The sequence below is a fragment of the Trachypithecus francoisi genome, unplaced genomic scaffold (assembly GCF_009764315.1).
Source record: "Trachypithecus francoisi isolate TF-2019V2 unplaced genomic scaffold, Tfra_2.0 Lachesis_group17, whole genome shotgun sequence".
NCBI classification, from domain to species: domain Eukaryota; kingdom Metazoa; phylum Chordata; class Mammalia; order Primates; family Cercopithecidae; genus Trachypithecus; species Trachypithecus francoisi.
This window is the reverse complement of record NW_022681462.1, coordinates 31,316,379-31,343,334: the sequence shown is the minus strand read 5'-3', so window position 1 is coordinate 31,343,334 and position 26,956 is coordinate 31,316,379. Positions and strand designations below refer to the sequence as shown.

Sequence of the window (26,956 nt, the reverse complement as noted above, 5' to 3'; positions counted from 1 at the left end):
GTCCCTTCCTCTAGGCCACCAATGATCAAACAGGAGTTCCTGGGTGTGGAAAACATCCCTGGAAAAATGTAAGAGGATATATCAGCTTTAGAATTTTAGTACAAATTATGTGGGTATAACATTTTTCTAAAAAACGTTTCCATAGATTTCATCAAATTTTAAAATAGTTCATAGGTCTGTAAACTAGAAAAGATTAAGAACTATTCAGTCATTCATTCAATTTTTTTTTTTTTTTTTTGAGACGGAGTCTCGCTCTGTCGCCCAGGCTGGAGTGCAGTGGCCGGTTCTCAGCTCACTGCAAGCTCCGCCTCCCGGGTTTACGCCATTCTCCTGCCTCAGCCTCCCGAGAAGCTGGGACTACAGGCGCCCGCCACCTCGCCCGGCTAGTTTTTTTTTTTTTTGTACTTTTTAGTAGAGACGGGGTTTCACCGTGTTAGCCAGGATGGTCTTGATCTCCTGACCTTGTGATCCGCCCGTCTCGTTCAATGTTTTAAAATTAGTCCCTACCACGCATCAGGCACTCTTCTGGGCACTGATGATATAGCGGTGAACTAAACATACAAATATCCCTGCCTCCTAGAAGCTTACATTCTCCTGGGAAGATGCAAACAATTAATAAAATAAGTAAAATAGATAGCATGCCAGATGATGATAAATGATACAGAGAAAATAAAGCAGAGATAAAAGCCAAGACTTGGGAATCGTGATTTAGAACAGTACAGACAAGGAAGGTCTTATGGAGGAGCTGCCATTTGAGCAAAAACTGAGGGGCTAGAGAAACAAATCATGAACATAGGTGGGGCAAGGGCCTTCCAGACAGAAGGACCTCCAGATATAAATGGCTCTGAAGCAGGAATATACTTGGCATGTGCTGAGAATGGCAACGGGGCTAGTGTGCCAGGAGCTGAGTGAAGAAGAGCAGTGGAAGATAACATCTGTGACGTAACGGGGGAGGGGGCCACAGATGTGTCCGCGTAATAGACCACTGTAATGATTTTGACAAACCACTGGAGGGTTTTGAGAAGAGAAATGATTCATTCTACTTAGATTTTCTAAGGATCGCTCTGCCTATTGTGTTGAGAATAGACTTGGAAAGAGGGTGGCAAAGGCAAAAATAGGAAGAGCCATTAGGAAATATTTGTAAAAATTCTGGTGAGAAATGATGGAGATTTGGTAGTGACAGGAGGTGGTAAGAAGCAGTTAATGCCCAGATCTATTTTAGTGTAGAGGCAACAGAGTTTACTAATAGATTAGACATGGAATATGAGAGGAAGAAGGGACTCCAAGGTTTTTGGGATAAAGTACTAGGATGATAGAGTTGTTGTGAAGAGCAGATAGAGAGGGATGATCACTGCTTTAGTTTCGGAGGCTGCATGTTATGGCTCACACCTGTAATCTCAGCACTTTGGGAAGCCAAGAAAGCAGAAACACTTGAGCTCAGGAGTTTAAGACCAGCCTGGGCAACATGGAGAAACCCTGTCTCTACAAAAATTACAAAAATTTAGCTGCGCATGGTGGCACAGGGTCATGGTCTCAGCTACTTGGGAGGCTGGGGCAGGAGGATCACCTGTGCCTGAGAGTTTGAGGCTGCAGTGAGCCATGATCACACCACTGCACTCCAGCCTGGGTGTCAGAGTGAGACTGAGGGAAGACATTTGGGAATGTTAAGATTGAGACACCAATAAAACATCCATGTGTTGACATTTTGTAGATAGTTGGATATAGGGATCTGGAGTTCAGCAGGTAAGTTTGAGTTAAAGATATAAATTTGGCAGTCAGCAACAAAAAGATGATATTTAAACCCTGACACTGGATAAGATCACTAAGGGCGTGGGTGTGCATCTAAGGCAAAGTCCAAAGACTGAAGATGAAGCACTCCAGAGTTAAGAGATTAGGGAGATGAGAAGGACCTACTATGGAATGAAAAAAATCCATGAAGGAGGAGAAAATCAGGAGTTTGTAAGTTCTGGAAGCCGATTGAAAGAAGTATTTCAAGAAGAAAAGGATCAAGTGTGCCCAAGCTGCTGATAGTGAGTAAGAGGTGGACTGAGAGTCCTCCACTGGATTTAGGACCTTCACAAGGGTAGGTTGGGGCAGAGTGCAGGTGCTGAAAGCCTAATTGGAGAGGCCTCAAGAGAGAATGGGTGAATACAAATACTGGAATAGCTCTTCCCTTAAGAAGTTTTGTTACCAAAGGGATAAAGGAATGGGGAAATAGCTAGAGAGAAACTGAAGTCAAGTTATATATATATAAGTGTGTGAGGGAGAATTTAGATGTTTGTGTGCTGATAGAAATGATCCCACAGAATATTGTTTAGGTTTCTTAACAGACCTTACCCATCTTCTTTTCTTTCTATTTTTGACTGGTTTATTTTTAGCCAAAGTACCAATTGCCAAAGAAAAAAACATCATTCCTTACATTTTTAGTAATTCCTTTTATTGGTGCAAAAGGATCGTGATCAGAAATGAGTTCCAGTCCTATTTTTCTTATAAATAATTGTGTGAAAATGGTAAGTTTGTTTTTTCCTTGTGCCCTTTATTCTGAATTTGCAGGCCAACACGATCAAAGAAATGGTAGCACACATACATTTCTTGGCAGTCGATAAAAAGAGTGTTCTAGAAGTAAATGACACAAAACCAGGGGATAATCAAACTTCCCAATTATATAATCATTTTCATGTTTTTTTCTCTTCAGGCTTGGAACACTGGAGATTTTTTTTATGTGGTTTTTTATCAAAAGTCACCAGATGTAAAATGACAAAGTCAGTCAAAGGAGCCCATGTAAACTTCAATTCATACATGGATGATCTTAAGAGAACATCTATTCTTGCCTCATTACAATGGATTCCTCTAATTAAAATTACAATTTTAGCTAGGCCAAGAGAATATAAAAATATTATAAACCCTAGAATGTGACGTAGTGTTATGGATTGAATTGTATTTCTCCAAAGGATGTTGAAGTTATAACCTCTGATACCTGTGAATGTGACTACATTTGAAAATAGTGTCTTTGCAGATGATCATTAGATCATTAGGGTCATTAGATGTGCCTTAACCCAATGTAACTGTTTCCTCATAGAAAAGGGGAAATTTGGACACAGAGACAGACACACATAGAAGGATCACTCTGTTCTCTCACAGGGACATAGGGAGATCACCACCTACAAGTCAAGCAACATTTGAGGCTACCAGAAGCTAGGACAGAAGAATGGTACAGACTATCCCTGATACCTTGATCTTTGACCTCTATCCTCCCGAACTGTGACACAATACATTTCTGTTGTTTAAGCCACCTAATGTGTAGTATTTTGTTCCGGTACCCTCTAGAAAATCAATACACTTAAAATTTAGTAAATAGAATTCAGGTCACTGTTAAAACATTAAATGAGCAAACAAAAAGCATGCAAACAAAAAACTGGCACTCTGCTTTTTTTTCATAATTTGAAATTTTGTATGAAAAGAAAAATTTTTAAAAATTATGTGGTAGTTGATTATTTCAGTGCATGAAACATTTTATTTGCCTGGAAAGAAACTATTTATATAATCAGGAGAAAATAAAACTCTTCAAATAAAATTTATCATTGTAATTTGTATGTTAATTTCAGGATGACCATGACTGCTTGCTCCCTGGCAAAGCCAATCTGACAACACTGTCAATTAGCTCTTACAGCAGCAGCATTGTTTATTTACAAGGAGAACTGACTTCGAGTTCCAGTTCACCAAGTTCATCAGAGGGCAAATGAGAATTGCAGTGCTTGGAGACTTAATTTTAGATGTACTTACATGTTGTCTGGATGGCCCAACTCCAGGTGATACTATTTGCTGATTTTTCTAAACATCTTTATTTAGATGCAATGCACATGCCATAAAATTCACTCAAAGCATACAATTTAATGAGTTCAGAGTTGTGCAACCATCAGCACTCTCTACATGTAGACACTTTTATCTTCCCCAAAATAAATTGGTTACCCATTACTAATCACTTCCCATTCCCTCTACCCTTTCCTCAAGTCATAGGCAGTCACTAATCTACTTTCTGTCTCCAGATTTGCCTGTTCTGGATATGTAATATAAATGAAATTGTACAATGTACAGTCTTTTGTGACTATCTTCCTTTACTTAGCACAATGTTTTTAAGGTTCATCTATGTTGTAGCATGCATCACTACTTCATTCTTTTTTATTGCTGAATCATATTCCATTGCATGGCTATACCATATTTTGCTTATCTATTCATCAGGCAGTGGACATTTGTGTTCTTTACAATTTTTGGCTGTTGTGAATAATTCTGTATGAACATTCATGTGCAAGTGTGTGTGTGGATGCATGTTTTCCTATCTCTTGGATTATACCCAGAAGTGGAATTACTGGATCATATGGTAACTTTATATTTAGCAACTTGAGAACCTACCTACCTATTTTCCAAAGTAGCTGCACAATTTTACATTCCCATCAGCAATGAGTGGGCATTCTAATTTCTCCATATCCTCTCCAACACTTATTATTGTCCATCTTCTTTTTTTATTATAGCCATCCTAGTGGGGGTGAAGTTGTATTTCACTATGGTTTTGATTTGCAGTTCCCTAATGGGTAATGAAATTGAGGATATTTTCATGTGCTTATTAGCCATTTGAATGTCTTCCTGGATAAATGTCTATTCAAATATCTGGTATAATAAAAAATATTTAGTCTTCATCCTTTGTACCTGATACATAGCTTCTAAAATGCTTGGAAGCTCTAGAGTGATGAGCATCTTTTCTATATTAATGAGATGACTGGTGGTCCCTAGATAGCTTCAGCATGGGGGCTGTTTGCCAAAAAGACCAAACCATGATTAAAAGCATATAAATTTCGGCCACCCATCCAGACCTCTGGGGAGGAGGTAGGAGCTGGAACTTGGGTGGCCAATGATTTAACAAATCATGCCTATATGATGAAATCTCCATTAAAAAAAAAAAAATCTCTAAACATCAAGGTTCAGAGAATTTCCAAATTGTTGTTCCAAACACATCCACTTTCTGGGGGAGGTGTACCCCAACTCCACAGGGACAGAAGATCCTGTATTCACGACTCTTCTGGACTTTGCCCTGTGTACTCCTTCATCTGGCTGTTCATTTGTGTCCTTTATAATAAACTGGTAAAGTTAAGTTAAATGCCTTCCTGACTTCTATGAGCCTTCCTAGCTAATTACTGAATCTGAGGAGGGAGTGATGAGAACCCTCAATTTATAGCCAGTCGATCAGAAGTATGGGTGACCCAGGATTTGGGATTGGAGTATGACATGGGGGCACTATCGTGGAACTGAGACCTTTAACTCATGAGATCTGATGCTAGTTCCAGGTAGATAATGTCAGAACTGAATGGAATTTTTGCATCAACCAAAAAGTCAAATATTTATAACTTATTTCCCGAAGTCTGTATATAATTGTCAACAGAACTAATCAAACTAATTCTATGTCTTACACAAGAGATAGAATGAGACTCTAAGTCTGTGGTCTGGAAATCTTGATGTGATCATCATTGTATGGCTAAAGGGCTGTATGTCACCTGGTCCATTCAACTAGCCTTGTTGTTTCTCTTTCATGAGACATAAAATGGGAAGAGACTCAATTGTTCCCAATCTAGTAGAAAATTATGAAGATTAAAGAAACTTATGAATGTGAAAACCTTTTGAAAAGTGAACCATTATAAGAGGGTATTCACAGCAATCTAAACTTTGCCAAAGGCCTCTCTTAAAGCCACAAACTTGAAGATGACAAAAGGCCATGAGAAACCTCACAGAAAGTTACCAGCTGGTCGATCCTTCTCTACAGGGTTCAGACAGATGAGCAAGTTCAAGGCAGTTCTTCCCCTAAGAGATGCCATTGTAGAACCAGGCTTGCAAATTACTGGCTGTACTGACCTAACCGCAGGACTGCTCCATAGATTACAGTTATTATCCACGTCCATAAAGAATCTAGCAAGTACTGACAGGGATAGTCTGACTTGAAGTGATAAAGATTGCATGAGACAGATTAAGCCTTGTCAGTCAAAAGAAGAAAAATAAATCTTATTTATTTTCTCTTCAATTACTTGTATGTTTGATGAAAAAGCAGCATATACTTTGTAAGCACAATGGCCAACATTGTTAAGAAGCCACATTAATAACTTGGTGGTGTTCCAGTGTAAAGGTATCATTCTTAGATTAAAATGCCTGGGAAATGAACTCCCCAAAGACACGCAAAAGGAGTCACTTGCTTACAGAAAACATCAAGATCAAATATGTTTGAGCTACTCCAGTACAAATCATCTCCCCTAGCTCAAAGTCATGTGTCATCTGATTTCTTTGGATATACCTAGTCCTAATTGTTTATAAATGGTTTGTTTCTTACACTTTTCCTCTCATGGCTTTATTAAGATGGTGAACTCATTGACCACCTTGAAGATGGGGTTGCCTTACTGTTCTTTTGAGTCTCCAGTAGCACCAAACCCATGGTAGGTATTTAATCAGTAGGGGATGACTAGTCGAAGAAGCAATATGCAACGTATATTCTTGAGGAACCTACAATTTCTAAATCCACACTGGAAGAGGTATTTCTACTTCTCTCTGCATAGCTGGGATAAGATTTGTCAGGGTATGCACCTTATATAGAAAGTATTTGCAGAGTTGGGTTATGGTATTCTATTTTTTTCTTTTATGATTTGAGTTCATAAAAATGGCCCCTCAACCCAAACCTATCTCTAATAAAAATCAAATATTCTATCTGCTGAAAGTTTCAGCATAGACCTCATTAATACCCTTTCTAAGTCAGTGCCATAAACCACCTAGATGCAACTCAAACATTACAAATCATAGTTTGAGGATGACTATCTGGCTATAAAATATTCCTTGCAAAAGGGAGTTGATTATTGAAACTCAATGGATGGGTGTGATACACACACACACACATGTGCACACACACACGTTATATTATTAGTGAAAGTGGTTTGTTTTTATAGATGTTAAAAAAAATCTACCATATGTCAGCCTCAGCACTCCCTATATTCACACTTCCATGGAGATTCATCTCTTCAGCTACTGGCCAATAGAGAGCAAATACCACTCATTGTGCCATTCTGGTATGAAGTACAGTGAAGTAGACTCATCAGAAATACACTAAAAATAGCCAGCTCTGATTGTAATCAGGGATAGAAAATGTGCATTCCTGTTCATCTTAATGTGCTGTTTCATTTTTAAATTTGTTCCTTTGTTGTTTTTATGTCTTTTGCTCCTGGCCTATCCAAAAGCTCTAGAGTCCCCCTATCCTGCCTGGTGATTGGAATTCTAATCATAAGCTTAGCTCTCTCAAATCATTAGGAAAACTACCAGGACTGCAGTAAGTTGGCACCAGTCACTTTCTTCTGTATGTTAATCACTTAGAGGTTTATATTAGGGCATTTGGACTGGTTTTGGCAAAAATAAAAAGGATGTACCTACTTCACCAGTCAGTGGTGGAGGCAGCTCTCCAGAGTTGGCCATGCTCAGATGCCAAGAGGGAAGGCCTAAATGTATGCTTTTTAAATGCAGGGTCAGCACTGAAGGACTTCCACCTAACCCAACTGTTAGCATGTACCCACAGTGCTCCAATAGCCAACAACTTGATATTATTTGTACTGCTCTCCCATTCCTCATTTTGGACCATCTGCTTTGGCTGAAGGCCCAGCTGTTACTGAAATGTTCTGTTTTCTCAAAAAAGGTTTTCTGGAGCTCTCACAGAAAGACTTCCAGAATATTCCCTCTTTTAATCCTTTCTCCCCTCCTATTTTCTGCTTTAAAAGTAAAAAAGGAAAATAATTTAAAAAGGCCAGGTGCAGTGGCTCACGCTGGTAATCCCAGCACTTTGGGAAGCCAAGGTGGGCGGATCACCTAAGCTCAAGAGTTCAAGACCAGCCTGGCCAACATGGCGAAACCCTGTCTCTACTACAAATATAAAAATTAGCCGGGCATGGTGGTACGTGCCTGTAGTCTCAGCTACTCGGGAGGCTGAGGCAGGAGAATCTCTTGAACCCGAGAGGCAGAGGTTGTGGTGAGCCGAAATTGTGCCACTGCAGTCCAGCCTGGGCAAGAGTGACACTCTGTCTTAAAAAAAAAAAAAAGTAAAATACGTTCCCTTTCTGATTTTACTGCTGCCCATACATTCTGCTCTAGGAAGCCACCTGGGGAGCAGGCCTTTGGCAGCCTTGGGCTTGCTGCTATCCTCTGGACCAGCCGACTTCCCACGGTGGGGTCAATTTGCCTACTACAAGGGGCTGCAGCAAGTCCTCCTATGACTTGTCTCTACCTTTTGACATAAAACATTGGCAGTTAAGGTGCTTAAAGTGTCTCCCAGTTGTTGGGTGCAGCATTCCCCAGGGAGAGTCCATCATGCCTGAAGACAGTACTGAACCACTAGTTACCCACAGATTCATCCATGAAAAGTCAGTTGTTTTTGGCTCCTTGGTACAATCAGGAGGGGTGTGTGTGTGTGTGTGTGTGTGTGTGCACTCACACATCCTGCAGCATGGGTGGGAAGGGAGCTTGTGAAGGGAGTGTGGAGTATCGTTCTTCAGCATCTGCCTCTCAAAACTGCTCTAGCTTTTCTGATTAGTTTCCATAGGAGCAAAAACGAAAATAAAAGGGCGGTGGGGGGAGGGGGGGTACTGTAGCCAAACAGAGCATTCCTACAGCAGAAACAAAAGAGCTTGTGACTTTTTTTTGTTCCATTTACCTTTATATTTTTTTGGTCAGGGAGGAGTGGCGTGGACAGAGTCTGGTTCTGTCGCCCAGGCTGGAGTGCAGTGGCACAATCTTGACTCACTGCAACCTCCGCCTCTCAGGTTCAAGTGATTCCCGTGCCTCAGCCTCCCGAGTAGCTTGGATTACGGGCGCATGCCACCACGCCTGGCTAATTTTTTGTATTTTTAGTAGAGATGGGGTTTCACCATGTTAACCAGGATGGTCTCAATCTCCTGACCTCATAATCTGCCCACTTCAGCCTCCGAAAGTACTGGGATTACAGGGGTAAGCCACTGTGCCCGGCTTTGTCCCATTTTCTTATGCCCCCACCCAACCCAGTTGAAAATGTCCAGGTAATTTGCCTTTTTGAGATGCAGAGTGTGGAGATGGAGGAGTGAGGAGGCCCAAGTCGGTAATGGGCTGGGAACAATGCTCAATGTTCTATGAGGTTTTGTGTCCCTCATATATCCCCCTTGAATATCTCCACTTCTCTCCCACACGAGTGCATGTCCTTGACTTTGACACTTCATCTTTTATGAATCAAAATTTGCATAGAGTCACTTCTTAAGTATTTGAACACAGCACCTTACAGAACCTGCTTTTAAAACTAGAGTCTAATGTTACACAAATCTGTTTCCTGTGAAAATGTTTTCTATATAAGCAAGTACATCTTCAACAGCAAACAGTTTTAAGATGGTTGCTTAAGTAAAATGTAGCATGTTTTGAAATTTTTAAAATGGAAAACTCAAAGTACTATATAGGGGTTTGAGATGCATAGATGCAAGCATTTGTCAAAACTCATTCACTGTGTATAAATTTTACCTAAAAAGATAAGCAAATATCAAACTTTAGATAATAATCTGCATAAGGTGAAGTGTACTAATGTCTGCAATTCCTTCAAAATGCTTCAAAAATAGGATGGATCGATATCTGATAAAGCAAATATAGCAAAATGGAAATTGTAAAATTGAGGGGGCGCGTTGCTATAATCTGAATACTTATGTCCCCCTAAATTCATATGTTAAAACCCAATCCCCAGTGTGAGGGTACTTGGAGATGAGGCCTTAGAGCCTTCATGAGTAGAATTAGTATCCTTATAAAAGGGGCCCCCAAAAGCTGCTTTGCCCCTTTCACCCTATAAGAATATGGTCAGAAGGTGCTATCTATGAGGAACGAACCCTCACCAGACACTGAATATCCTGGAGTCCTAATCTTGAACTTCCCAGACTTCAGAACCATGAGAAATAAATTTCTATTGCTTTTAAGTTAGCTAGTCTAAGGTACTCTGTTATAGCGGCCCAAATGAACTAAGACATGAGTATATGAGTGCTCACTATACAATTTCTTCAATTTTTCTTTATATTAAAAAGTTTTCATAATAAAATGCAGGTATGGAAGGGGAGACACAGCATTTGGCATTGGGAGAGTTGAGTCCTGGTCCTAGTGTGGCATGAACCAGCTGTACAATGTGGTCAACTCTTAACTTTTCTGGGTCTTGGTTTCCCCATCTACAAAATTAGAATCTCAAATGCATTTTTGTGTCTAATAACCTATTATTTTCAGAAACAAACATGGATTAAATGGTCAGAAGCCTTCAATTCACAGGAATTGAGGGCTCCCACTTATTGAATTTATATACTCTAAAGGAAACACAGAAAATTCTGTATTCAACATTTTACCAGTTGGAAAGCTCTAATGTGCCTTTCTGATTGTGTCATCTCTCCTAGTGCAAACTTCTCATCTGGTGCCAAGTACTGATGCCAGAAGCACTGTGGGCAGGAATAACCTCTCCCAGATCAATTGGCCTGGAAAATTTGAGAAAAAACAATTAGACTGCTGTCCCATGGTGCTCTACCCAAACTATTTTCATGTGATTGTATACTGCGCTGTAATTTCAGACGCCACAGCCCTCTGGTCTGACCCCAGGCAGAGTGGAAGCCACCTATAGGAAAGGCACTTGGGGCCAGTCTGAAGGTAGGCCTTCCTCCTCACTCCTGTTTCTTACCCTCAAACTATATTCTCCATTCGCAGTTCAAAACGTCTGCCATTATGAGATGATCATTTGACTGGAGGCTCTATTTTTTATTAAAAATGCAACTACTCCTGAGTAGGTAACACGTTCAACTGTATCAGCCATTTAAATCACATTGTTAAGAACCTCCACATCCTTTCCAGGTGGGACTTAGTAGTAGGGAAAGAGGAAGGGTTCTAATGAAAGTTTTCTCCCTGTCTATAATATTCTTTTCCTAACCTCGTACTGAAACTATAACTCATCCTTTAAGCTGAGATGGAACCTTATACACAAAGCATCCCTGATTAACCCATCTGAAAGTCATCTCTCTTTCATTGTACTCCTTTCTTTCTTAATTCATTGAACCAACTAAAGTCTTTTGAGCAACTACAACTTATTGGAAACTACTCTATGTTCTGTGGTTACAGTGGGAAACAAGACAAATGTGGTTTTGAGGGAATGATATTCCCACATGCTGATCTGGGACTTTCCTGGTTTTTGCATTAAAAGTCTCACATCCCTGCAACTTTCTCAGTCACGGGCAGACCAAGAGGATTGGTCATGCTGGTTGGAAACATAAACAATTATATCAGTTGCAATGCAATTATAATTATTAGAAGGAGCGAAGGTGCTCTGATTGTGCATCAAGAGAGGATTTCACTTACCCTCTGAAAAACTGAGAGGTAAAGAAGGGCAACGCAATCCCAGATAAGGAAAAATAATCACATTCAAAGACTCTGATGTTAGAAAGAGTGTGGGATGTCTGAGAAATGTAGGGTGACTTTATATCTTGGTTTGCCTGGGACTGTCCTGATTATAGCCTGTTGCCATGGCATCATTATTAATAGTGCCTCCTTTCATTCTCACAAATGTCTTGTTTTTGAAAAATGAATTATATATTCACCCTACAGAAACTGTAAGATGGCCACATGGCCAGAAGAAAGGAATTAAGGGGAGAGTCATGCAAACGAGGCTCTAAGGTCTCAAAAGCTGATTGTTCAAGGTCTCAAGAGACATGCCCAGATTTGGGATATTTTCATAAGAAATATGGGAAAAGTGAGACTCATCATACACAGAGAAGTAGCGTGATTATATGTGAATTTTAAATAGAACAGATGCAAGAGTGGACGTGAAAGATCCATTGCTTTTGCTGTGATCTAGGCCAGAGATAACAGTGGCCTAGATTAGGGAGGAAGCATCAGAAATGAAACTAAGCTGACAATTCGAAATATATTCTTCAAAAGGAAGAAGTGACATAATTCATTCTGAAGGCAGAAAGGTCCAGGGAGTTGGAGAGTCTAGGCTGCCACAATTGGCCTCATGCGCTAAGCATAACCCTGGAGAGTGCCTTTGACGTGCAACACCGTGCAGGGTGCACTGCAGTGCAAGCAGAGGAGGCAGGAGACTGGGTGTCAAGATGGTGGCTAGGCCAGGTGCGGTGGCTGGCGCCTATAATCCCAGCACTTTGGGAGGCTGAGACAGGCAGATCACTTGAGGCCAGGAGTTTGAGACCAGCCTGGCCAACATGGCGAAATCTGCCTCTAGCAAAAATACAAAAATTAGCTGGGCGTGGTGGTGAGCACCTGTAATCCCAGCTACTCAGAGTCTGAGGCAGGAGAATTGTTGCACGCAGGAGGCAGAGGTTGCAGGGAGCCAGGAACACACCACTGCCTGCAGGACAGAACAAGACTCCATCCTCTCCACCCCCATCCCTGCTACTGCCAAAAAAAAGAAGAAAAAGCAAGGTGGTGGCTAGCTTTCTGGTCTGAGCAACTCACTGAACGATAGTATTATGCAGGTAAAAGAAATCTGAAGGAGATTCAGAATCCCATGTCAGTATTCCTGAAATCCTCTTAAATGAATGTGTCACTCTACCATGCATTTTGATCATGCATATCTCTTATCTGCATAATTTATCTTGCTCTTCCTCTCATGCTTTCTAAACAAACTATAAGTACTCTAGAGCAGGCAACAGATTGAATTCATCTCTTCAACCACCCACAAAGCCCAATGCAGGATCCACCATGAGATAAGGCCTTGGAAACTCTTGGAAGTAGGTGAATAAATGGGTAAGTAGGTAAGGGGATTACCTTCTGCAAAGAGAAGACTAGATGAAGAAGGGTTAGACAGACTTGTGGAAAGGTGATAGCCTTTAGTAACTAATTCCTAGTTACTCTGAGTCAATAGACCAATACAGCAATCCAAAAACTTTTCCTGTAAAGGGCTGATATTCATAGTAAATATTTTAGGCTCTGCAGTCTCTGTCGCAAGGAATCTGCTTTTCCATTTTAATGAATAGACAGTTATAGAAAATATGTAAACAAATAGGTATGGCTGTGTTCCAATGAAACTTTATGTATGGATATTAAAATCTGAATTTTATATACTTTTCAAATGTTGCAAAATATTATTCTTCTTTTGGTTTATTTCCAGCCATTTAAAAACATAAACTCATTCTTATCTTGCAGGACCTATAAAAACAGGCAGCAGCTGAATTTGGCTTTAGGGCCACTGAACCCTGGACCAGTATATCCACTCCCCTGATATGGAGGATAGCGAGGCCTCTTATCATACATTTTTCCAAGCAGAATTACTTAAAAGCTCACTCTAAATGCCTTCCTTTTCTTCTTGTCTCAAGAACAAGGAAGATATCTAAGATCATGCCATGCGTGCTCTCTAACTCATCTTTCTAAAATGGCTTTGATTTCTTAAATGTTTTCTCTTCAACCTTCTTCTGGGGCCTTCTTTCCTTCTCTGCGTTCCCTCTTTAACTTTCCTTTTTTGTTGAGTAAGTTTGTTCTCTCACTAATAAATTTTGCTTTTACTACCAGAAGCATTACTGGGCTTGACATTTTTAGTGAGGATGCTGAGATTTCTCCAGTTTTTGTTTATCACTTGCCTTTTCACAATCATGGACAGCCGCAGACCTTCCTAAATTAAGGATTGATGCTTACACAGCATGACCTACACCTGAAAATCTATTAACAATTAACAGCCAGTAAAAACAGACAACCCAAAGATCCAGAGGCTGCCAGGTTCATGGGAGGTGAGGGCCAATTTACAGTGCTGATGATGTGCACAGGACTTAATATAGTAATTCCTGTTCAACAGTATCTGGAACTCTATACTGGTCATAAAAACAGTGAGTGAGTTTGTTTGTTTAAGGAGAAACACTGTTCTATGCACACAATAATTTCCAAAACTAAACTAAGACATGCAAGTAAGAAGGAGAGTTTCATTATAGAGCAATTAGACCAAGGCTGGAGACCCTCACTAAAATGCACTCCATTAAATGTGTTCTGCTAAGAGGACTCATGTCCAATAGAAACCTTACTCCTGCATGGGAATGGTACCTCAAACGGAGGATAGCATCTGCCCAAATGCACAGCTTACAAAATGAAAGAAAATTTGACACAAAAAGCAGAAGAATTGGAATAGCATCAATGGAGTCATATTATTATTTTTTCCCAGATCTAGACAAGATGTAAGTTATGACAATCATAGCCAAGATTCTGGAGGGGAGCAGTTCTTAAGGCTATGAATATAATGGGGGTTGGGAAGAAAAAGTGGGGACCTTCACTCTTTTCTCAAGTCAATCCATCTTTGGTCTGTCATTGGCTGGAGACCACCCTGCCCTTTTGGTTTTTGCTAGCGAAAACTAGCTGGTCATCATTGCTCGGGAATATAACCCTTTATCTGGGAGATAGCAGAAGTAGTGAAGGGAGGGAGAGAGGATGGGAGCATAGTGGACATCCTGAAGGAGATGCCTTCTCCCCATTTCCCATCGCAGAGAAGACTTGTAAAGACAACTAGCAGTTATGGTCTTCTCCAACAAGCTAGGCTTTCTGAGTATCTCCATTATCGGAAAGGTAGTGCTTTGATGTGCAACCCTATTTCTCAATCGACTTATCTCTGTAATCAGTTTCTTTGGAATGTAGTATTGTGGCGAACTAGATGTCAAACACACCAGGCTGAATTGGAGAGTATTTAAACCCATACGCTTCAATGGCATTAAAATGAGCCCTGGCAATCAAATGGAGGCAAGAGAATCTGACAGACAGCAAACACAAATCCTGTCACATGAGTATGTCTGGCGTGCTACCGCATGCCCGATGTGATAATGAATACCTAATGTGCTGACACATTCGTGGCTGCTCTGCATTTGATTCACCTCAGTTGTGGCAGGCTCAGCCTTGTTAGATAAAAGGGCTACACTTCTTCTTCGTACCATTCACTGGCCCGTGGAAATGGACTGTTTTCACAAACTGCTAATTCTGAAAGCCTTTAGTGGATGGAGCCAGTGTAAGGAAAAAAAAAAAAAACATACAGTTTAAAGGCATGCTCTGAATTTGCTAATAGGCATGCATGGTCCTCTTGGAACCAAAATAGAATTTTTGATGAAGTACCTTGTGGCAAATCTGAAATATTAGCCTGGGGGCCCCAAAAAGACATAATTCACTCCATGGGCGAGAACAAATCTCATTTCCACATCCATTCCTCTAAATTCATTACTGACCCCGGGGGAAAATGCTAGCCTGGAGCACGTTTTAATAAAGACACTGGTGGTGCCGTTGCTATAGTACTAAATGCAATAATGAGCAACAAGCCTCTTGGTGGCAATGGACCTCCTGGACCTGTGGAGACTCTGGAAGACAGCTTCTGAAGGGCTTAACACACCACCCAGAGAAGAACACAGTGTCCAGAAAAGATTTCATTACTTTATGTGATAATTTGTCACATAAGACTCACTGTGGCTTAAACGGCCTGATTGTCAGCTTGCCTTCAAATGAACAATTGCTGAGAATAATTTATTTTAAATTAATTTCAACTGAAAAAAAAGAAAAAAGGAGATGCCGTTGGGAAATTAAGAAAATGACTTTGGGGTCAGAAAGATCTAGATTCAAATTTCAGATCCAGGACACATTTTATTACCTCCTTAGGGCTTAATCTCTCCCACTAGAAGTAGTCTCTTAGCTAAGTACAAGTTATCTGTGGGCATGGCCTCTGCCTTTATTGTTTCCTGTTTTATTCCCAAATGCTTTGTCATATAATGATGCTCAATGGATACTGTTAACTAGATCTACTTTAAAGGATTATTATGAAGACTAAGAAAGTGAACCTATGTAAAACCTTTGGCAACTTGCTTGGCACAAGGTAGCTCCACAATGAATTCAGAGCATATTCACTGCTATTATAAGACCACAGGTGGAAAGGCCACAAGAAGGGCTTAGAATGGAACATCTGAACAAATGAAGAAGTTTGACAACTACTGTGGTTCTGGAAGGAAGGGGCCAGACTCAAGGAGTTGAAGGAAGTGTTCTATGGAAGAACATGGCAGGGAGGGGTGCAGGGCACCTTGAAAATGCCAGTGGGTACTTCAGAAGAGCCATAAGCCAGTTATAACAGGTGGGAGGTCATGCTTGCTAATCAATCCTCAGCTTTAACAAGAAGATTGGAAAGTTTCCCTGGGTTTCCAGAGTGGATCTATATCTAGGCAGGTACTGTCAAATGAAAAACTGAAGCTTGTGGCTAGGGAACATACATATTCAGCCATTCCCCTATGGACAGTCACTTTCCCGCCACACGCAAATATGCTCTTTTACCTCACACAACTTGAAGTCACCACATCAGAAGTTCCAATGTTGCTTCCTCATTCAGGACAGAGAAAAGTTCTCAGGAGGGAAGTACAAATGTATCTGGAAGCACACCCAATCCTGACTTGTTAAGGTGGGGATTCTCCTTACTTTCCGCTGCATCCTAACACAGTCCTTCTATTTCAGTCTGGCCAATCTGTTCCCTACATCTGTGACCATAGGATGACTTCCTTATTCCCATGTGCCTGCTCTTTGACCAAAACTACATATTCTTTAAGTCTGAAATAATCTATACAACCTTTCCATTCATTAAGAGAGAGAGAAAATGAGAGCATCCTGGTGCAATGGGATCATTCTACGTCTCCTCTCAGTCTTTACCACTCTCTTTCATTTGCTTCTACATAATATGAGAATTTTCTCTAAGTGTTTATAACAGACATCTTGTTTCCTCAAACAAAACATTACTTCTCCAAAGCAGGAACTCCTTGTTGCATATTTTTCCATGAGCTGAACACCAGGCTGGTTATTTACCCAAACGATCCAGCAAATACCTATCAAATAAAAGTTGAAAGGAAGTCAGCAGATACCTGCTTCACATCACATGGACAGGGGCAAACAGAGTTTGTGTGAGTCTCAGGAACTTTCTGTAAATATTTTCAGTAAATATTATACACAAAGTAATGAAAAGGAATACCAACTGCATTGTACAAACTTACACACAAACATATACAGTCATAATGACACTCCATAATGACATTTTGGCCAATGACGTACTGCATATATGACCATAATCCCATAAGATTGTAATGGAACATATATAGAAACCTGATACATGGTCCTTGATATTGGCATTGCAGATCAAGTAGGGAAAATGACTTATATTCAGTAATGGTGCTGGGACATTTAATTTTCCATATGAAAAATTTATACAAATAAAAAAACACATACCATCTAGGTTTGTATAAGTACATTCTATGATGTTCAAACAACAATGAAAACACATTTCTTAGAACATATCCTGTCTATAATGGAAGTATGACTGTCATCAAACATACTCAACATGCACAAATACAAACACACCCCTCACTCACACACCACTTAGCTTTTCTCACAGGCAAAATTCCTAAGCAGCCTCTGATTTAACTTCCAGCTGTAATCAACTTTTGTAAGCCGGGGCTGCCTGTAACCAGCAAAGCCACTTGGGAAAGAGTCTACAGTCTCTGTAAGAAGATCAGGGCTGGCCGGGCGCGGTGGCTCAAGCCTGTAATCCCAGCACTTTGGGAGGCCGAGACGGGAGGATCACAGGTCAGGAGATCGAGACCATCCTGGCTAACAGGGTGAAACCCCGTCTCTACTAAAAAATACAAAAAACTAGCCAGGCAAGGTGGCGGGCACCTGTAGTCCCAGCTACTTGGGAGGCTGAGGCAGGAGAATGGCGTAAACCTGGGACGCGGAGCTTGCAGTGAGCTGAGATCCGGCCACTGCACTCCAGCCTGGGCGACAGAGCGAGACTCCATCTCAGAAGATCAGGGCTGACCCACTCCAGCCACTAGGGTTGACTCTCTGGACTACCTGCTGCTCCAGCTGACTGCTCCAAATCTATTCCCCTCCAAGCTGTCCTTCCTGCTCAGTGGGTCTCTCAGTCTGGCCCCTCAGCCCAGCCATTCCCCTGTGGAGAGTCACTTTCCTGCCAGAGACAAACATGCCTTTTTACCTCACAACTTGAAGTCACCACATCAAAGGTTCCAATGCTGCTTCCTCATTCAGGACAGAGCAAAGAAGGAGTTGTTATTGGCCCTTTAATGAGGAACTGATCATGCTTCCCTGACAAAGACAGATAATGACAAAACCCAAAAAAGCAATCCATCTGCTCTCTGATTGCTGGGATTAGAATGTGGGTGAGCGAGGAGACAGGGACAAAGAGTTTGTTTCCATAAAGAACAGAATGGAGAATCCAGAGAGTTCTCCTCATCACTCCAGAATTATCAACTGTTCACTTCTCATTTCATATTAACTGTGAAATGCATCTAACAGTGAGTGCTAGATAAGCTATCCATATTAATAAGTAAACATTTCCAGGCATCCGAATTGTGGAAAAACAGATAAGGTAACATAAAAAAAACATTTATTTATATAAAGCAGGGAAAGGAATTCTAGCTGATATGGTTTCCCACACTGAGCAAACGGATACATGATTATCACAAAGCTGAAAGAAGGAAGTCTTGGGCATACGTTACAGCTAAAGTCAAAGCAGGGCTGCAGATAGGAAAGCAGGAAAGAACAATTAGGGAATTAATTAAATAAAGCTCTGTTTATACTTCTATTGTCAGTGCTAATTATTTGTGGGTTTGAAGTAAGCTCCCCTGTCTTCATTAGTGGTTGTCAGTGAATGAAAACATACTTGGATTTCCACACGTCCTGGTTGTTTCCAAGGATTGTATTTGAAGCGTCAGCTCACATTTTCACATGATGACAGTAATAATCAAGAAACCCATACTCACTAAAGCTAACTTTATTTTTTTGGTCTTAAATAAGAGGTATGTAACTGTTTCCTTGCTCTACACTTTAGCCTCTGTCTAGTTGCTGGTATATCAAGGTAACAGCTCTTCAACTTTGAAGAAGACATGATGGTTAGGTTCTTTGGAAGAGGATGAGTTAGCAAGAGTTCCCTCCACGTGGCATTTGCAGACCACCAAATCCATTCCCATCCTCCGTCCCTCCCATGTCCCTGCTCAGGCCTTCCTGATGCAAGTAAGTGCCTCTAGGCAGGAGATTTGTTTGCATCTGTAGGAAGCCTTACAATGAGGAATTGGTGACAGAAACTACTTGCTCATGCCTGTGATCATTAACTTTTCCTTTAATAAAAGAGTAGCAGCTATTCTTTTCTGTTGATTTCTTATAGCTGCCCTCAGAGTTACACTCAGAGAGCAGTATGTGTTTGAACTTCTGCAATACTGTAGGAGTTATGAGGATCTAGCTGGTAGAAGGGGTGGGAGTGGTGGGGGCAAAGACTGGAAGGAGAGAAAATAAATGTCACCAGCAGTAGTGCCTTAGGAACACACCTAGAGAGAGAAACCAGGTTTCTAAAAAGCAAATAAATTAGGGGGCTAGGCACAGTACTTTTGATAACTGAGAGAAAGTGTGTAAAAGGGAGGGAGGAATGGAAGAGAAGAGACTGCAGAGAGACCAAAAATCACAGTGTATGAGAAATCTGACACAATTTCACTCCTGGGTGCTCTTTTTTTTTGGCCAATAACTCAGATAATCCAATCAAACCCATCTTTCTTTAAAGCTAGAACTGGAGAAATTGACATTTTGTTTCTTTTGAAGATTTTTTTCCTTAAATGGAAAGTTTTCTGTGGTACATCTTATTTTAGAATCTCTATCTTCTCCCTCTCTCTCTCTTTTTTTTTTCTTTAAGAAAATTAGAACTATTGGCTAATTTGTGATTTTGTTATTTCTAGGCACATTTGGATTGGCCTTCATAGTCAGATGCTAATGGAGGCGATTCCACCGGCAGAGGGATGGATCCACTTACCCATATCACCCTGAGCAGTACATAAAGATGAACTTCTCGGGGAGAGGCAATGGGGGCAGGGATGGCAAAGACAACATCTTCTAAGTATAGAAATAGATAAAATGACAAGAAGACTAGAGTTGCCATCTGCTGGAGGATGGAAAGAATGACATTTGACACTATTTGCAAGAGCAAAGCTAAACTCATTAGTAAAAATAATAAATCTCCATGTGCTGTGTACTGCCAGTTAAATAACACAAATTTATAGCAGTATCTTATTATTTCAGCATGGCAGCTTTTGGATAATGTTGAAAATACACGGAAGAAGTAAAACAATAGCATCCATTTTCCCTAATTTGTACTCTGCCTACTCTTAGAAGGGTTGATGAATATTGCTTTATTCCCTTTCAAATGCCAACAAGTTCCTTCAATGTGTATTTCTCACTTTCACCACTGTGAGTTTGAAAATGATGATGGGGTTTCTTCTATGAGTATGCCTAGTCATTGCTTCCAGATTTTCTTTCTGCTTATGTAACATGACCAAACGCATGAAGCTCACTTAGGTTCAATATAAAGACCCCTGGACGGAGAATCAGAAGGGTGGGGTTGATAATCTGTTTGCCCACCAGCTACCAATGCAACCAGAAACCAATCACTTTACTACTCTGGGTCCTGGCATTTTAAACTATAAAATTATAAATGCTATGGAGGATGGGCTACATAATCTAAATGATCTCTAAGGTCCTTTTTAGCTCTCAAATTTTGCAAATCTATAAGCATTTCAAACTCATGTAGCACGTATAACATGAATATTCAAGCTAACTTCTCATCATTGCTTCTACTGAATGCAGCAAAACTGTATCTAATGGCCTGATTAATCAGCCATAACCATCTTCTTTGCCAGTGAAGGGAAAAAATGTTTTCCCCCTTCTCATATTGTAGAGAAAGAGGCAGTTATTTAAACTTGATTTCTCTGATGCTGTTTTTGTTATGGTGAGTGACATAACAAAGTTCTCTGATCAGAAAAAATATAAAACAAAAGACAGCTTTAAGAACCACAGATTTAGAATGGCAAGTAACCTCCAAGACCAAAAGTGGAAACTGAGGTTAAAGGATTCACCTATACTTGAATATCTGGTTTGGTGCCAAAGTGGATTAGATCATTTAATTGGCAAACACTTCCTTACCTGAAAGAAACTCATCATCCTTCTTTCTGTAGCTATAAATCCTGCAAATCTACAGCATCCAAGTCAGGTATCTCCTCCTCTCTAATCAATTCTTGTCCCCTTCAGCCTACAGTGATTCTTCCCTCTTCTAGAAACACTAGTGTTCAATGTCTGAAAAACCTCACTTGGCAAGTGACATTGTCTTTCATTCATTTATTCATTTGACAGATATTTAATGAACATATTTTTAATGCCTTGCATTCTTCTAGGTGGGACAGAAGCATTAAAACCCCTGTTCTCATGAAGCTTATATTTTAGTGAAGAAGCGGGAGAAATATATAAACATAGGAAAATAATATCCAGTAGTAATATGTGCCATGACAGAACATTAAAGCAGGTGCTATGATAATGATCTGATGCCTTCTTTAGATGGTATGGTCAGGGAAGAGTTCTCTGAGGTAGTGACTCTAAATTGAAACTTGAGTGATGAAAAGGAGATGGCTATGCAAAGATGTGAGGAAGGGCATTCATAAAACACATCCGGCATGCGGGGGATCAAAGGAAAGAGTGAGTCTGGAATAAAATCAATAAGAGACATAGTAACAGCAACATGAGGGGAGGGAGGTGGTCAAGGTCCAGATCATTTGAAGTCTCAAGGTCATGCCAAAAAAGGAGTATTTTATTCCAAGCATTCTGGGAAATCACTTGAAGCTAAGAATTTGTTCTCTTTTCATGTAAATCAGTCTCCCCCACATCCAAGAATTAACGTCTTACCTTTTAAAAATTTCTCACAATTCCTAGGTCCTCCAAACCTTTTTTACATAAAAGGCTTTTTAATAAATAGCTGCTGGCTGATTGTGTTGTACATGAAATCTTTAAGTTAGTTAATAGTTTAAGTAGGGGCTTAACCCCTAGAGGATCAGAGGTCATGATGATTGCAGCCCTCGACCTCAAATTCACCGAAAGGCTCAAGAAATGAGCTCAGCGTGGAGACAGACTATCCTGACATCGCCTGTGACTCGACTCTGAGACTTGTGAAATGCCTCACACTGCAAGCAGCGGCCCACGAGGATCCAAGAGAGCCCCTTTTGTCCACTCCGTCAAAGCAAAGCAAATCACCTAACTTTGGAGAGGTTCTGACAGTCTTTATACCCATGCGTCACATAGATTTAATGGAAACTTTGGAACAGGTAAATTTGTAACAATTCATAGTTTTCATGCTCAAAAGAGTATCTTTGTGTAAAACAGCAGCCTGAATAATGGGGGGTAGGGAGAAGATTAATTCAGAGAGGTTATTCATTTTATTCTCTCTTGATGCAAGCCCCATTTTTACATGCTTTTCTTTTGGCTATAGGGCAATCTTTAATTGCAGCTTCAAGGGAAGCTTAAAGAGCTCATTAAACATTATGAAAACTGAAATATGTCTAACGTTAGCTGAGAGTAACCTGACTTGTTTTTTCATACTGAGCTCTAGAAAAGGCAAATTCCTTGTAAAGAGTTAGGGTGGAATATCCTGCTCCACCCACCCCTAGTGGTCTAGGAGTCCTCTAAGCTATCATGGGAGGAATTTGTGGCTTGAAATCCAGACAGATGCTAGAAACTTTTAAATCCTGATATTCACGGTGCTAAAAATGCATATGGATTCACTAATAGAAAAAGAAGGAGGAGGAGGAGGAGGAGGAGGAGAAAAAGAAAGAAAAGAAGAAGAAACACAAAGAAACTGATTAAGAAAATGAGATGATGAAAGTATAGAGAAAGAGAAGAGGAGCTGGCAAGAGAGAAGGTCAATAAGATGCCGCATGGAGGCAGAGACCATAACCTTCCAAACATCTAGGACAGTGTCTGACACACAACAGATGCTTAAAACGTTGGGGGAGGGAGGAAAATACATGGGAAAATAAAAGAGGAGTTGTATTTGTGAGACAGCAGGCAAACAAGGAGGCAAGAGACAAGAGGAAAAGCGAGAAATGAAGGGGAAGAAAGAAAGGAGATCTTGGCGATGATTCCCACATCTGGATGCATGTCAGAAACACCTACGGAGACCACCTCGAAACACAGATTCCCAGGTCTGTTCGGAGCACTACTACATCAGAAGCTTGGAGTAGGGTTAGGTTCTAACCCGAGTCTAACAAGTCAAAACCAAAAGCTCTCGCCAGGGGATGCTATGTGCTGTGATTCGGGAACCCCACTGAGCTACACGAAAAGAAAAGAAAGGTGCGACCAGTGTGCAGTGACAGAGCCGGTGCCAGCACTGACCCTGGTCACAAGGCACCTGGGGGAGCACCACAGGGCACGCACTTCTCTTCAAGAAGATGGCTCACCTTCGAGAACTAGAGTTCCTCTCCGATAAATACCTGTTCCCCCTTTTGCCAAATTATAATTGTTCCCAAATTATATACCTTTCAGTAATGCCTGGAATGGCAAGGGGTGGGCTACAAAAGGAACTGCATGGGAAGGCGGCGTTCTCCTTTGCCCATGGCACAGGTTAGAGAAATAGCCCCGCCTAGGCCGCACCGTCTTGGATGTCCAGGTGGCTCTGGTTGATTTTGGAGTATGACTCCCGAGTGGCAACGAGTGAGAACACAATCTCTCTCACATACTGAGGGAGGAATTAGCAAAAGTGACTGGGTTTTGGATAATGGACAAGGCGGCACTGGCACCCATCTCCCCAGACACGCGTTTCTGATCGTCATGGCAACGCACGCGCCGTCCGGGCTGTGGCCGGGGCAGTGCATCTGTGCCGGGGCCAGGCTGGCTCTTGGGGCCCAGCGGCCTCCGCCGCCGCGCGCAGTCCCGGAGCTGCAGGAGCCCGGGGGTGGCAGGCAGCCCCGCGGGCAGCGTAGCCGCCCAAGCAAGGGAACAATTGCCTCGCGGGATTAAGTCTACGTGGGCTCGAATTGTGTGTTACTATGACAATGGTAAATAGGTTCACTGGCTTTCAGGGAAGTGGCTCCGTGCAGAGTGAGCTAAGGAAGGCACAATTTCTCTCCAGTTTAGCACACCTATACCCATTCATGGGTCTGTTTTCATGCCACATAAAATGAGGAGCTTAGGCAAGCCACTGTATTACTCAGTTTTAATCACTGGGCATTTTATTGACAGTGACCTACACTGAGTTTGATTTAGTTGCTCCAACCAATAAAAGCCTGGTAGTAGACTAGAAAGAAGAAAGTTAAGCACGCTTATCAGATGGTAATTAATTTGCTCTCTAGAAAGAAAAAATATGAGCTAAATGTTTTGATAAAGTAGTTCTATGAATGTACCAGGAATGTCTCAAACCTCATCTTAAAAAATACACCCACATTTAAAATCATATTTTGTTCTGTTGTTGCTTCTTCCTCAGGAGGAATAACCATTCTACCCTGAAACCTAATACACCTTTTTAAAATAAATAAATAAATACAGAGAATCTTCTTTCAGAAGGGCTATAGCTTTCCCTAGAGAATAGATTGCCTACCATGCCAGAGCCAGTCTCGCAAAACATGTTAGCAGAAATAAGGTATTGATTAAATATAGTCACAGTAAAGACTAAACTTACATTAATATTTCCCACTACTGGTGATTTAGCATTTATCATTCATTAGAGCCCACAAGTATACGCATGCATGCATTCACAAAAACGAAACCTTGCCACAATTAACTGGTTGTAGCATATATAGACTTTTGATATATCAGAAAAGACAGTTTGTTTAAGCCCACCATGGTAGGCTTTTTTTAAAAAAAGATTTATTCCACACTTTTCCTGGTTGTAGTTCATTTGTGTACATTTTATGAATTCAAACACAAATTATTTTAAAATATGCTGTTCAATAAAGAAATAACAGATTCAAGACAAATCACTGGCTCTAACCTACTTCTTTCACTTCATCTCAATGTGTACTTTCCCCAGCATCTGTACTCTGTTCAATATACACTGTACTGGGAGTGTTTCTGTTCCTACTAGTTAGACTTCGTCCAGAACCTCCTCACCACCAGTCAAGCCTGGATCTTAACACCCTTTTCCTAGTGCCATCTCTCCACGATAGAAAAATCTCTAAACCCTCTCATTGAAACCTCCAAAACCTCTCAAATTTCCTTTTTTTTTTTGTTTTCCAGGAGGCCTTTCCATTATAATCTACACACTAAATGTTTACTTGAGGGTTATCAAGTTCTTCCATGTTATAGTCATCATTAACTTTTCTTATATCATTTCTTTCAGTCATTTTTACATGTGGGTGTCAGAGAACCTATCGGGTCAAAAAAGTTATATCCAAATATCTGTGCCATCTAGCATATTTTTAAAACTTTAATAAATATTTCATTATGTGAATAAACATTAATATTGGCACACTATGGTGGACTGATTTGCTTAACTGAATGTCCAGAGTTATTCTTCTTCTCTGCCCCCACTTACAGACATCACCACCCTAATAAAATGTGGAGACATATTTTGGTTACACATTAAAACTCATTCAACTTTTAAAAAATTGAGGAATAATTGGACACATGTAAATATGGACTATATATTAGATAACATTAAATAATTGTCATTAATTTGCTAGGGTGCAATGACCACATTGTGGTTATGTAAAAAAAGCTTTTTAAAATATATACATAAAATATTTAAGCATTAAATATTATGAGATCTATGATTTACTTTAAAAATGACAATGCCAAAGTGGCAAGATATTAATCATTCTTAAGTCTAATATTAATAATTAAGTCTAAGTCTAATCAAGTAAATTTTTAAGGTTGCCTCTCTTCATTCCACACTTGATATTTAATAAGAAATGAAAGTAAGGGTTTCTCCACATGGCAGTCCTCGGGGGGTGAATTCAAATGGTCTGTTCCTCACCCAGTTACTCTATGAGGCAAGAAGCTGACTGTATCACAGTTCGGAGAAGGTGAAGGCTCAATCCTAGAGACAGGTACAAGAGCTGCTGAAGTCAGAAGAGAAAAGCAGAGGTGGGTTAAACATTAAGGCTTTTTCTAATATAGATCCTCATTTTGGGAAAATGTGGTTATTTGGCCAAATAGAAGGAGAAATGGCAATTCTATAAGCAGGTCTACTATTTTAGCAGTGGTCCTTACAAAAGTGACAAAAACAATAGAATAATCTCATAGCCGTAGAATGTACCTGTGGAACCAACTGTGTATGTATCATTTTATGTTTATTTTCTTAAAAGTTTTGCTATAAGGCAGGACTATTAATCCTGTTTTTTAGATGAAGAAATTTAGGTTCTAACAGTAACTTTACATTTATTGTTGAGTTGTTTAAAAATATTACCTGGATGAAAAATAATGTCCAGAATGAAAGCAATCGCTAAATGTCAGGATCAGAACAAGATTATTCTCTGACATTCTTATTATTACTTTATAACATTCCATTCCTCTCTTATCTGCTCCCAAAATAGTTGGATAAAAAACCTTGCCTCATTTCCTACCAGCAGGCTGCAGGAAGAGATACTCTCACTTTTACAGAAAGGCTCAGTCTGTGAATGGTTACCATCTTTATACAGAACATCAAATATTTCTTTAGGACTTCTGAATATGTCTTATTTTAACCCTCCTGACACCACTTCATTTAGGTGGGTGGTAAATGCCATCTAGTTTACTTTATAACTCAAGAATTCTTATTACAGCTGGGATGGGGTGCTACGTGGGAATAAAATCAGGGTAAAAAGCAGAATTGTGGAACTGGAGACTCAGATACAGTCTCTTTATATCCATATCACCAAAGTCACAAAGTATGGCTTTTCATTTTCAGCCCTTAGATATTTGGAAAAAAAAAAAAAACCATCAAAGTAAACAGTACTTTGTTCTCCATGTTGGTTGAATAATATCCTGAGTGGTGTACTTGGATCTCGAAAAGATTTCTAAAGCCTTTGCAATGTTCACAACAACTATAGAAGAGATATACTGTTCACCATATTACGTAATTAAACAAATCCCATTT

At 40.3% G+C, this 26,956-nt stretch overlaps 1 protein-coding gene across 5 annotated transcripts in view; it reads right to left on the bottom strand.

The window, feature by feature from the left end:
• Positions 1 to 26,956, bottom strand: part of CTNNA2 (catenin alpha 2) — a 1,168,663-nt gene that overhangs the window by 304,989 nt on the left and 836,718 nt on the right. The window contains exons 1-2 of one of the 5 annotated variants that reach the window (XM_033175264.1): positions 23,421 to 23,871; positions 10,413 to 10,538 (exon numbers count right to left, since the gene is read on the bottom strand). The exons of 3 other annotated variants lie outside the window; for them this stretch is intronic. In XM_033175264.1, the coding sequence (XP_033031155.1) occupies positions 10,413 to 10,451 (39 nt within the window). In that variant the 5' untranslated portion in view covers positions 10,452 to 10,538; positions 23,421 to 23,871. Of the gene's footprint in view, positions 1 to 10,412; positions 10,539 to 19,876; positions 20,195 to 23,420; positions 23,872 to 26,956 lie in introns of those variants that run through there. One more of the 5 variants, XM_033175265.1, reaches the window with a different exon arrangement.